This window comes from Calypte anna, chromosome Z (assembly GCF_003957555.1).
Source record: "Calypte anna isolate BGI_N300 chromosome Z, bCalAnn1_v1.p, whole genome shotgun sequence".
Lineage (NCBI taxonomy): Eukaryota > Metazoa > Chordata > Aves > Apodiformes > Trochilidae > Calypte > Calypte anna.
Window position 1 is genome coordinate 73,880,916 of NC_044274.1, and position 13,510 is coordinate 73,894,425.

General features: G+C 48.6%; 1 protein-coding gene across 1 annotated transcript in view; it reads left to right on the top strand.

Annotated features, from left to right (window-relative positions):
• Positions 1–6,862, top strand: part of ZCCHC7 (zinc finger CCHC-type containing 7) — a 105,679-nt gene extending 98,817 nt beyond the window's left edge. Inside the window, exons 9-11 of the mRNA XM_030468017.1 lie at positions 840–935; positions 4,998–5,115; positions 5,576–6,862. Coding sequence (XP_030323877.1) covers positions 840–935; positions 4,998–5,115; positions 5,576–6,024 — 663 coding nt within the window. The 3' untranslated portion in view covers positions 6,025–6,862. The remainder of the gene's footprint in view (positions 1–839; positions 936–4,997; positions 5,116–5,575) is intronic.
• The last annotated feature ends 6,648 nt before the right edge of the window (positions 6,863–13,510 follow it).

Below are 13,510 nucleotides of genomic sequence, written 5' to 3' on the forward strand. Positions count from 1 at the left end.
GTTGTTGCTGCGTATTTCACCAGCAGTGCTGTCATTCCCCCGGGAGGCTGGGCAGGAGAGCACAGAAGCTCTAACAATAGAAGAGCGGGGATGAGGCAGATCTAAAGGAAAAAGCAATTCCTTGTGGAGCTTTTACTGAGCAGTACCAATTTCTTTGAAATCCAGGGCACTCTCCTGTGCTCCTGGAGCACCAGAAGGAAATGTGTGAGATGCCCACAGCAGTGCTGTTGCTCCTTGGCCCTGCTGCATTTCAAGCAGGATTTTTTTAGGCAGGACTCAGTGCCCCACACTCTGACCCATGCCAGTCCATGCCACAAGGCTCTGCAGCAGCACACCCACTTCTGGCACCACTGCTGGGAGCAGGGGAAGGTTTGGGAATGTGGCCCCGTGTCCCCATCAGGGCTTTGCTGTGCTGTGTTGGCTCAGGAAAACACAAATGTGCCTGTCCAGCTGGTGGATGCTGTATCTGACGGCCCTGTCCGTCCCGGGGGACAGTGGGGCATCTGTGAGAGGGGCAGGGGGCTGGGAGACAAGGAGGAGGGGAGGGAGATAAATCAGCAGCATATTTTCTTGCATTCAGAGTTGACATAACATGTCTGGGTGGAATAGATACTGGGGATGCCTCTTCCCACCTCATTTGCAATGCTCAGGCTGATCCCTGTTCTGCAATATTACAGTAATAGGAGCCACTTGCTTCTCTTTCAGACTTAATATTCCAGTGGCGAGCAGGGATGTATTGATTTAAGCATAATAAAATTATACTTATGTAATTTTAATTTTTTTTAATTCAGCATCCAGAATACTGCCAGACCTAATTCTTGCCTCTTTCCATCTTGCAGACAAAGCCAGGACCAATCAAGGCAGCCAGTTCTCACCCCGAGCGCTCTGCTTCAGTCTACTGCTACAACTGTTCCCAGAAAGGACACTTTGGATATGTAAGTCTCAGCAGTCTCTGTCTCTGTGTTGAGTATATCCTTGGGGGTATGAATTAATCTCCACCGTGGTATCTGGCTGCAGGCAAGAGCTGGAGGAGTCAGGCTAATGCTACAGGCAGGGCCACTCTAATGAACTGCCTGTGACTTGCCAGCACTGCTGCAATCAGTGGAGACCAAAGTATGAAGTGATCTCACTCATCTCATTTAAAGATACAGAGGAAAATAAAAGTTACTATCTCTCCTTAGCAGATTTATTGATTTGGGTTTTTTAAATCAAAATGAGACTGCCTGTGAGACAGCATGTTCATTAGAAAACAGAGTTGCTGAACAGAGCTTTTTTTTTACTTGCTTTTTTTCCCCATAGCTTATGGGATGAAATACTGGTGCTTCACTGCCACGCTTCAACATCATGTAAGGTTTTTAACCCAATCAGCCCAACAATTTTGCTGCCCATTGTAGGAATTTTCTGTTTCTGCCTACTTTTGGTGATCCTTATTTGTAGTTTCTTAGTCTAATTCAACATCTGAGTTCAGTTTGACATCATCCTTCTGTAAGGTACAGGCTGGTGAAAGAAGACATCATGAGCCTTGGGTGGCATCAAAAAGCTGGTGTTGTGCTGCATCTTCTAGGACTGCTGGCCGAAGTATTTTTCAGCCCCTGTCATGACAGGTGCAGCTCTCCACCTGCCACTATCAACATGAAATGAGTGTTAGTTCTTTTCTCTTATGAAACAAGTCCAGGAGCCACAAGTATTGTAGAAAATTAGTGTTAGTCATGTGTTGCATGGGTTAATAGTTTCCTACAGCTTAGAGACAGCAAATTCCTTCCTCCTCTGCTGCAACAATTACCAATGATGTAGCATGAAAAACTTGCTGCTGTTGTCCTGCAGGGAACAGGGGGACACGTAGGGCAGGTTTGCTGGGATCTTCTCATGTCAGAGCTGAAAGATAAACTGAAGATTTTTAATACCCAGCTGCCTGCATAGAACAGTGAAGGTCTTTCTCTTTGGGGAGTGCACTGGGGCTGTCTGGTTGGTCTGGAACACTCTGAGCTGGGTTGGAAGGGACAGGAACCATCAGTTGTTGCAATCCAGGATGGGTGAGAGACAATCACATCCCAGCAGCCTGGTGTCACCAGTGGCCCTGCCTTGGCCATGGCAGAGGATCCCGATCCTTGGCTGCACCTGCAGGATACAGGCTCAGGACACAGCAGTACAGGTGGAGCTGCTTGGGAGCTGAGAACAGTGTGAAAGCAGCATGGAAACTGGTCCTGCTGTGCAAAACCAGAATAAAACCCGTGCCAGTAGCACAAACACTGCAGTGAGCATGTACAACAACAGCTGAAGTGACAGCAGTGAAGGAGCCAGACCAATTGCTGGTGATGGGTGAGGAGCTGCAGTGTCAGAAAAGGGAAACTGAAGGCAGCCACACATGGGTACAAATAAGGCTGCTGTAAAAGCAGTAAGTAAGTGTGTGGGAGGAGCTGATAGTGATTACTTGGATAGAAAATGGTAGAAACTGTATAAAATCAGTAGAGGAGTAAAGTGACTCAAGGACACCATTTTATGGCTATCAAAGCAGGTCAGACAGTATTTCTGCTAGGATACAAGGAGCAGAAATAGTCTGAACAATGCCTGGATGAAATGGAGAAGCCAAGAACACAGAAGGGAAGACATTTAGGACCTTTCTACATACACACAGAAACATGTCCAGGGCACACGCTGGGTCATGTAACTATCACTGAGTCACTGAGGCTCCTGTCCCACTGGTGTCCTGTGCCTGCAGCTTTTCAGCTGCCCAGCTGGGCCAGTGATGGCCACAGGGTGTGCAGCTCCCACTACCTGAGAAACTGAGGCTGGAGTCAGTCCCTGAGTCCCTGCAGAGATCAGCTCTGTCAGAGCTTCAGAGGTCTGCCTAGAATGTAAGAGGGGAAAAGTTTCCTTTGTCTTGTTTTAGGGGGGAGAAGGATTGTGCAGGGTTTTTTTGGATTGGTGTGGTTTTTTGGCTTTTTTTTTAATAGATTTTTAAGCAGATAAAAATTACTCGTCGTGTTAAGCATCTCAACATTTTTCCTATTTCTGTATCTCAGGACTCCTGCTCTATTGCCTTTTTTGAGCAGTTGACACAGAGGGTTAACAAAATGACCAACAAGAAAAGGCTGGGGTTAATTTTGTATAGAGGCACCATAAGTAATGCTTCCCACTCCACATCCTTTAGTGCTACCATTTTACCTAGTTTAGGAACACCTGAAATTCCTTTCCTTTGTTAGAGGCCTAAGGAGACCTTTCCCAAAAGCAGAGCAAAGAGCAAACAGTTTTGCTAAGTCCCAGTGCTAACTGTGCACTCCCAGCAACAAGGTCATTCTTACTGCTTGTAGAAATGGAAGTAGTTAAGACATGAGCTGTCAGAGTCTCCAGCTCCTGGCAGTTATGTTTCCTCAGATTGTTTTGTCACATTTTTATGTAAACCAAGGATTTAATAAGGACAAGAAATCTTTCTTACTTCAGTAGAGTTCACAAAATTAAGATAATGCATGGGCCACGTGTCTGCAGAGACAGCCCTGGGTCTGGTGCAGGGCCTCGAGCACATTTCACAGATGTCATGATGAGGCACAAGTGCCTTTGTGTGCTCCTGTGCAAAGCCAGCCTGCTGTTTACTTGTTGGCAGTGCTCAGGGATATTTTCTTCTATTTATTCCAAGCAGCCAGTCAGCTCTGTGTCACTGCTCTTGGGCTTCACTCCAGTGAAACACGAATACCTGAAGTGTCATTTCTGTGTGGGGCTTTGCTGGGTGCTGAATCTCAGGGGCACAGAATGGTTTGGGTTGGAAGGACCTCTAAAAGTCCCCAGTCCAATCTCAGGGAGTTGGGTAGAGGAGAGAGAGGAGGATTCTTGCAGGGGGGCATAGCTGCCTTCTGAGGGTGTTGGTGTGAAATCCAGGCTGTCTCCCCAGATATCCCTGTCTCCAAGGAACATCTATGGGAACAGCCTTGGAAGGACTGTCCTGCCCCATCCTTGGTCTGTTCCTCATGATTGTGCAGCCAGGGGGAGGCTGAGCCCCCTGACCTGGGCATGGCTCCAGCCAAGAGTTTGTCCACACTCTGCTGTGCCAACCTCAGGCTGGTACTGAGGGTAACCTGGATCTTCATGTGATTCCAGCCAAGCTAAGGCAGCACACAAGCTGAGAAACGGTAAAGACATCTGAGATGCATCTTTAATGTCTTTTAAAAAAGGCCTTTAAAAAAGATGGTGCAGGAGGACATGGAGAGAGGGGATGCTGGGGAAAGAATCAGCAAATGAAGGGAGGAGAGTGGCTTAGTTGGGGGGTGAGTTAGTTAGGGTGAGTAGAAGTTTCTTGAGAGTGTGACAACCCAGAGTTCATTTTGTGCAGTGTCCAGGAAGCAGAAAGATGATATTGCAAGACTATAGAAAAAGTTATATATAAAGTTAACAGGCAATGCACACAGAGAAGAACTCATCAATTAATATCAGATGGTACCCTGAAAAAGAGGCAGAATCACAGGACACATCCCAGCCAGCCTGGCTCAGCAGACATTGCTGAAGCACTGAAAAAAATTCACATTCCTGAACCCAGTGTTTGGCACAGACGTGGTGCAAGAGCCAGCCCCTTCCTCAGCACAGCCAGCTGTTCAGGGCTCTGTTCCTCTTCCCTGCAGATGTGATGCAGAGGCTCCCTGCAGGATTTGCTTTGGTTTTGTGTCCAGGAACTTCTGTGCCTGTACCTCAGCACAGAACTGGGGCTGCCCCTGCTCCAGCACCCCCTGCTCCTTCCCTCTGACCACCCCATTCCTGGGCTCCCACACATTTCTGCTGCTACTTTAACCCTGAATGATCCAAAGTAAAAAATCCTCCCTGACATTAGAGGCTTAACCCTTTCAGGAGGCCAGGCTGTCTGTGTGCTGGGAGCCAGGGGAGCAGCCCAAGCCAGGGGCTGCAGGCAGCAGAGCCCTGCTCCCCACAGCAGCTGCTCCTTTGCCTCTCCACAGGTTCTCTTCTGCTTCTGCTCCTCAGCCACATCCAGTGACTTGAAATGTGTTTTGCAGGAGTGCTCTGAAAAGCGGATGCATGGGAACATGTTCCCTACTTCTCCATTCATCTACTACTACGATGATGAATATGATATCAAGAAAAGAGCACATAGATTGAGAAGGAAGGCTGCAGGTACAGTGTGTTTGGGGAGATCCCTCCTGCTTTTCTGCTCTTTGAAACATTTTTCTTCTGTGCTTCCTGCTCTTTGAAAAACTGTGGGATTATTTTTGTGTGTTGGGAAAAGCTATAGGGATTTGAACAGGTAGTGGAAGCAGTGGAAGTTTTGTAGCTTTATTCATCCATGTCAATCATGGAAATTGTCTGTGGCAAAGGCACCAGGTGAGCATTGTCAGGTATTTCAACTCTATAAAACCTACTGACATCAAAAATGCCGTAAAACAGCAAAAAAAAGTATTAAGCTGTAATTTTTTAACATTCTAGTCTATTGAGAGAAAAGAAAAATCACTAGGAAAAAATCTATAAGGTGTTTTCTAGCTAACTTCATAGATACATAAGGAAAGCTGTGGTGGCTCGGGCACTAGGTTTCAGATTTTTCTGCATGGATATTGAGATACACTGCTCTGTTTTACAGAACTGCAGGAAGCTGGCCTTCTGCCAGAACTGCCAGAGACACCGTGGCAGGAAGAAAAACATGGGGGGCAGAGCTGTAAGAAAAAGAGAAAGCCTTGGAAAGAACACAAGAAACATAAAAGAGATGGCGGGTCCCACAAAAAGATGAAGATGTCCCGGGCAGAAAAACCCAGAGAAGAGAAACACAGAAGTCATGTTAGAATCAGCCAGGACGTGGAGGAGGACTTCTCCAGGGGGTGTAAAAGGAAGATGGGTAAGGGCAGCAAGGGCCAACACAAGTCTGTTTTCCAGGCATTCTCAGGCAGCAAGGCTGGCTGTGTGCGGGAGCCTCTGGAAGGTGCTAAAAGGAAGAAGAAATGGAAGAAGCAGAAAGACGCTAGTCCTGATGTCAGGGAGAATTTATTCCTCATAAAACAGAGGAGGAAGAAGTCCAAACAGAAATCCTGGTAACGAGGAAGTCAACAAGCAGCACTGGCAATGCCAGGCTCCAGCTCTGCCTTCTGTTTATTTTGTCCCTCTCTCAGCACACTGAATTTGAGCCTGTCCCTGCAGCCATGGCCCTGGCACCCATCACACATCCAGTGTCCATCCCTATTCCCCGTGGAGTGCCCTGTCTGTGGAACAGTCTGCTGGGCAGGCAGGCCTCTGTACTTTGCATCAGTCCCAGAGCAGGCTACTCTAAGAAATCCAGAGCTGGTTTATTTTCTTCCCTGGGGGGGTGGTGGGAGGGAGAAAAGGGCCATGCAGGGTTTGGAAGCTTTTGTTTCTTCAGGAGGCAAGGTGTTGCTCTGCCTGTTGGAGCTGCCAGGGAGCACGATGCCTTTGGAGCCAGCAGTGGAGAGACTCTCATGTCAGGAGGAGCTGGGGTAGAGACCAAGGGTGTGGATTTAAAGCACATTCCCCACAGCCACTCCATCCTCTCCAGAGTGCAGCTGGGCACTGTTTCACTCCAGCCCCTCCTGGAAGGGGCTGGAAAGTCATTCCCCTGCACTGTGGGACCTGACAGTCTCCCACCTGGCACCCTGGTGTGGTGGGTCCCTCCCCCCAGTGCCACGGCACAGTGAGCCCTGTCCTTGCCAAGAGGCCAGCATGGCAGGAGAGAGCAGCTGCGAAACAGAGCAGAGTTTACTTCCCAAATTAAATATGTCCTTGGAGAAAAGGGGATAAAAAAACGTATGTGGTTCCAGAAATACTGTGCTGCAGTTTCGTTTTTTTTTAAGACACTTATTTTTGTACACTGGAACGAATCAGTTGTGTTCTTAAAAGGTTTGTAAGGATAAATGCTTCATGAAAGGAAAAACACAAATAAAATTTGAAATGGAAATATAAAAAAGCTCACCATGTTTTTTGCATTAACAAGCATAATTAAAACCATTGTTTGCTTCTCTTTCTCAGCTGAAAGCGCATTACCCCTGGCAAGAGATTTTTTGGTTCTGAAGAGGACATTATCTAAACTCTGCTTTTATTCATGACCTACTCTGTACACACCATTCCTTTTGCTTTTACAGTTAATAGTAACAAACAGCAGAGTTTTATAAAGGCAAATGTCCTCTCTTAATTCTTACTAGGAAGAGAGCTTTTCTTAGCGATGTGTGTGTTTTAAAATAGAAATATTTGCAGCCTTTGCTAACGCAGGGGTACCTAAGAAGGGGAAATGGGTACTCTAGAAGAAGTTCAGGACTATCATTCTGTCAGCAGTGTTCCTCACTGGTGCTCCCTGAACTCATAGCTTTTTGCGTGGCAAGGTCCCCAGTGATAGTACTGTTATTTTAGTGACCTTATCACCTCATCTTACGGGTGTTTGGAGCAGAGCTACACCCACACTAAAGCTGGGAACCTAATACCTGATTTTGCTTAAGTGCGTCCTTGTTGGCAACTGAAATGTATTTTTTCTTAAATTCACTGGTTACTTGACTGAAAAGTTCCTGGTGATACTGAAAGTCTAAATAGTGTAAAGTTTGATGATGTGACTGTTGGTCACCTCCAGCAGCTGGTCTGCCTCCAGAGTGCACATGAGTACAAAAACATGGAAAAGGCAATACACCTTATCTGTGGTCAAGCTGGTTTTAGGGAATCTTGCCTCCCAGAACTTCTTTTTCCACTGTTTTTCAAGCTAGTAATCCCTTAGCTTAATGGGGTTTTTTTAAGATAAATATTAATCAGAGACATAGTAAATCCTGACCATTCTCACTGTACAGTGTTGCAGTAAGGACTGGTCCACTGGTCCTTTGCTCCTCTGGAGCATTTTCAGATCCTCAGTGCCCCTCATTTACTGAAGAACATCAAGGGCAGGTAGTTTGCTGCTTCACTCCCCCAAAAATGAAACAGATGAGTGTTCAACAAAGTGAAGGATGCCAAGGAAAAAACTGTAAGCTGCAACAGCATCTACCAAAGCAGCAGCCTGTGCATGATGTGTTTTATGTGGTGTGCCATAAAAGAAATAGGACAGTCACTCTCAAGATGTGAAGGCCAGAAGAGCATGATTTTGATGGCCACCAGGATAGCATTCTCTGGAGAGGTTCGCCTTGGAAACCTGCCCTCGTTCCACCATTCTCATCCTCATTTTCAAACCAACCTGGAAGGAAATAAAGAGTGCAATTTATTCCTCCTCCAGGCATTATGCAATAGCTTTATGTGATGATGCATTATTTAGCAGCCTAGCCAGTGAGAGAGGTGACATCAGTAATGGGAAAGTGATGTGCACTGAGATGGCTCAGCAGCACCAGGGAGCCTGTCAGTGTTCCCACTGCCCTGCTGGGCAAGGAAGCAGCAGCTCAGGGCAGCCTCGTGGCTGCTGGCAGAGGTGCAGATGCCTTTATGTGTCCCATGTGCATGTCAGATAGTGGTCAGAGTTTCTCCTAACTCCTCTGAAGGTGCCTGGGCACTGTAGCAGGTGTTGAGCCAACCAGGAGTCCCAAGATGTTTATCAGTGTTGTTAGCCAACAATTACTTCTCCATGGACTTCTCTGTGGAATTTTTCAAAACAAGTTATGTGCTGGTGAGCAAAAGCTTGGTTTGTCTTGGGAAGCTCAAGGCAAAGTAACATGCCCAAGTGCTTGGGTGAAACCCACTGAAGCCTGGATGTAGACTGTGGCTTCTGACTGTGGCAAGCAGCAGATGACACAATGTGGAAGGGTCTCTGTCTTTCCCTTGCTGCAGTGTGCTGTGTGCTGCAGTGCCCAGTCCTGCAGACATCTGACCTGGCTTCTCCCCTGGTCATGTCTGATGCTTGTAGTTGCTTGGCAGTGAGAAAAAGCAGAGAGAAAATGGGGAACTTGGAACCACGGGAAGAGAAAAAGATGAAACACTGGGAAGCAGGTGGGAGCTGGAGGAAGGAGCTTCTGTCAGCCTTGCAGATGAAGGGCAGGATCTGACTGGCTGCGGACAGGGCTGCAGTGCAGCTCCCTGGCTGAACACAAGGCAGGAAAGCTGAGGTCCAAGAATCCAGAATGTTCTCCAGCAGCATTCACAGAATTGAGCATGAACCACAAGCCCACTTAGAGCATGGCAGGACGTGGCATCAGCTCAAACACTGATTTGTGTCAGGCTTTGCACATCAAGACAGAAAGAGGCTGCTCTAGAGGACCTGCCAGAGAATTAGGAGAAGAATCAGAGGGTCCAGGTTACACATCCAGCAATGACAGACTGACAGCAGTGAGGCTGATTTTTTTTTAGAGAAAAGCAGCTGTGTAAATCAGGTGGAAGGCGAAGTGTTGATCTTTGCGTGGGGCAGTGGGAGAACAGAGCACATGCTTAAAGAACAGAAAGAAAAGTGCTGTGGAGACACTAAGAAAACAGACTGTATGGGGGTAAAGACAAGAGAGGACTGCAGCAGGTTGTCTGAAGAGGGCATGCAGTCTTCCCGGTGGGTTCCAGGGAAGGGCTGAGCAAATATCTTCTGGAGATGACCAAGGTGGTTGAGCTGAGTGCATGGGTTGCTGAGTTCCCACTCTTCAGTGGACTCTCAGCATCACTGGTCCTGCCCTCCCTGCCATGTAAAGAGCAGTACCCTGAGCTGCTGTTGGGCAGTGAGATCCAGCATCCTGTGGCAAGGCACTGCTGGAGTCCACAGCAGGAGGACAAAGACACTTACATCTCACCAGCTGCATGGGCCTGCTGTCGCAGTTTAACACTGGCCCGGCAATTAAACCGAATGACAGAAGCTCTCTATTAATCCCCCTCCTCTCCCTGATAAAGAAAGGAGAGAGAATAAGGGAGAAAGACTTATGGGTTGGAAACTGAACTGCACAGCTTTAATGAAAAAGTAATGATAAATAGGAAAAAAATACTAAATATATACAAATATACAGGAAAATTGATCCCACGGTTCTCTCCCCTCTCCCCCAATAACTCTCACATCACCACCGAGGCTGCAGGGCGGCCCTGGGAAAGTCCAGCCTGGACTCCTGGACTCAGCAGTGCTCGGGAGCTGGAGGCAGGAACACAGAGATTCAGGCTGGCACGGATCAGGAACACAGGCAGAGGAAGGGATGGAATCCTCCCAGGATGCTGAAGCAAACAGGGAACGGGTGAAGAAGGGGAAGCAGGAAGGGGTGGAAAAAGGGGTTTGACCCTTGTGATCCCTCAAAGTTATACTGAGTATGAGGTGTATGGGATGGAATACCCTGTTTGGTCAGTTGTGGTCATTTATCTTGTCCACTCCTCCCTAAAGGAGGGTTGCAGGTGTGAACTCTTTACTCCTTTTCTCTTTCCAGAGCACAAGGTGTTCCTCAGAACTGAGCAGTGTCCTTGGTTCTGCACACCAGTCTCTAGCAGTAATTAAACATCCAGCATTATCAGTCCTAGAAGCAGACCCTGATTGAGAAACTTGCTGTTAATTTCAGCAAGCACAGCTACTTATAAGAGACTGAGCTGAAAGCAAAAGTACAAGACAGAAAATCACCTTTTTACTGGTCCAAACCAGGACAGTTTGCCCATCTTCAGCCATTGCTCCCCAGGCTGGGGTGGTTCTGGGATACTCTGGCTTGATGCTCCACATATCACAGCCCAAGTCCTGAACTCCAGCTTAAAACCTCCCCTCAGGCCAGTGATGGGGTCTTTCTACACCTGGGAGCAGCTGAGTGCACCAAGACAACAAAAAGGTTTTGTCTCTCAGGGCTGTAGCAAGGCCCTCACATTCAGACGTTTCCACCCCATGTGGTGGAGCCCCACAGCACTCACCACGGTGGAAACCAGAGGTTATCTCTGCTTTACCTGCTGGACAAGCACAGCAAGAGGCTGCTCCTAGGGCTCTCTGGGCAAGGGATGTCCCTGGGGGCTTCAGGGTCTACCCAGGGACGGTTCAGCATGGCAGATGGGGAATCTCACCCAGGTCAGGACGTTGTTGAATTACAGGGGAAGGTCAGGAAGGGCAAAAAGGGGTGATGCAGTTTCCACTAGCAAAAAATATCACCATGGTTGGTAGGTGCTAGATCAAGGAACAGACTGCATTAAAACCCTGCTCTGGGCCTTGTGACCTGCAGGCTGAGTCTCTTTCCTCAAGCTCCATTTTATCCTATTAAACCAGATATACTTCAGCCAGCCATTCCTCCCACCTGCTTTCTCTCCCTCCTTTAAATAACTGTCAGTCTTTAGTCCAGAGATGTCTGGGACTGAAAAACATGCTTATCCCAGGAGAGGACAGTGTCTGGAGGTCACAGTTAATGTGCACTGGTGAGGCAGCATGAGGAAACCTACACTGTGTGAATAAATCTAGGGCCACAGCTCAACCCAAGCTCTGTGGATGAGATGAGATGGATGGATCCAAAGGTCAGAGTCTTGTTTGGTAGTGGGGGCAGTTGTCCCAGGAGTGAAGAGGGAAGAAGAGAGTATTTGGTCCATCATTTGTTGCAGCCACCACACAGCAAGGTTGAGGAGGGAAGGAGTTCTGTGCTGGGAGGTGCACGTCTACCAGGGCAGCATCCTGCTCCAGGAAGGAATTAAACCTGGATTTGTAGGATGGTGGAGCAGACAACAGACTCCTCCTTGAAGCTTTCTTTTCCCTGAAGCGTCCCTAAAAAATATCAATGCGTCTGTCTCTCAAGGCACAAACTTGTCTGTGATCTGCTAGGAAAGTAACCTAACCAAGCATTTCTGAGCTGCTTGGGCACTCTGCTGGGAGCTGTGACCAACACCCAAGGCCTGTCCCCAGTGACACCGCAGATGCTCCCAGCCCTCAGCTCCCAGGACATGGTGATGGGTGCCCACACCACTAACACCAGCCAGATCATCAGGAAACACCGGGCAGGAGCAGCTCCTTGATCTTGGCAGGGCCAGCGCTGGGGCTTCCCCCATCTGAGAGGCTCTGCCAGAGTGCAGGGTCCCACCTGGTGGGATGTCCCAGCTCTCCAGGCTGGCACCATTCCTCTGGCAGAGCAGCAGTAGCCTGCTGAGCCCCACAGCTCTCCAGAGGGTCCCTGCACCAAAACATTGGTTCCTGAGACCCCTCCATGGCTTCAGCTCTCCCCTGTGTGGATCTGAGTCCCGGTCCTGCCTGGGTAGAGGCTGCCACGGAGCAGGGGGAGCAAAGGGTCCTGGTGCTGGGGAGGTACAGGACAGTGGAGGGGAGAGGGAGAAATTTTTGCCTTGTTTGTTGGTGTGGAGTCAAAGCTGGGACATGTGTGTCCAGGACCTGCTGCACCACCAGGAGCTGAGTACAGCCCTGTCCCCTCACCCCAAAACCCCCCCCTCCTGCCCCAGGCAAGGGGCTGCACCCTGCAGGCAGGGGATACCTGGAGCTTTCAGCTCCTGGTCTTACCAAGAAGTAGTCTCCTGCTGTGAGTCATGTGCAGAGCAGACAGGAATTTGATCTGCTGTGCTCTGATATGGAGCTCCCTGGGCCTTAACTGCATCCCAGGGGACACCAACACACTCCAGATATGGAAATTCCGAGGCCTGTTTGTCAGCTAAAGAATGAATTTATTTTTTTTTTAAGGCATCAGCCCTGGTCTCGGGAAGAGCAGTACCACCACATTTCTGCCAGACCTTGTGTGTCCCCCCAGCAGCAGCAGCTCCACATGCAGCTGCCCCACATATCACAGTGGCATCAACAAGGGCTACACAAAGCCCTACATAAACGTGTTTGAGCTCCTCTTCTGCAGCTTTAATCCCTCAAGTGAAACACTCACAAGGTTATGATGAAACTCTGCATCTCAGTGGCCATGAGGTCCTGAGCCAGCAAGTGACCAAAAGACACACAAAGTGCTTGCAACAGCATTTGGCAGAAACATCACTAGCAGAAGCCCTAAAGTGAACATTGCCTTGCGGAGAGTAGGGGGCAACTATCCAAACAACCCCCTGTGACAACCCAAGACCAAATGTGTTTTTGTTTTTCAATGTCAGAATTATGCAAATGTAGTAGACAACCTGGGGGACAAGGACAAGCTGCTGAGGTGATCCCAGCAAGAGGTGAGTGTAGTCACAGTCATGGTGACTACAGGACAGGTGAGAGCAGGACACAAGCTGTATTTATCTTCTGTCATTGTGCTTCCAAGCAGCAGAATGGAAGCTGGACCAACCCCAGCCCCGGAAATGGCTTTAAATTAGAGAAGAGTAGGTTTAGGCTGGATGTTGGGAACAAGCTCTTCAGCATGAGGGTGGTGGAACAATGGCACAGGGTGCCCAGGTAGGTGATTGAGGCCTCATCCCTGGAGATGTTCAAGGTGAAGCTTGAAGAGGCTCTGATTGACCTGATCTAGCTGAGGGTGTCCCTGCTGACTGCAGGGGGTTGGACGGGATGACCCTGAGAGGTCCCTTCCAACCCAAATCATTCTGTGATTCTGTGACTGTATGATTCGAAGTTGTGTCCTGTTTGTGGTGGTCTTGCAGAACCCACAGCCTCAGGACAGTCTCACTCTCACCAACAGATCCTGCCCCACCATGTCACTGAGAGGCTCTTCCAGGGGTGACAAGTTTTTGCCCTGAGTAAACTGGTGCA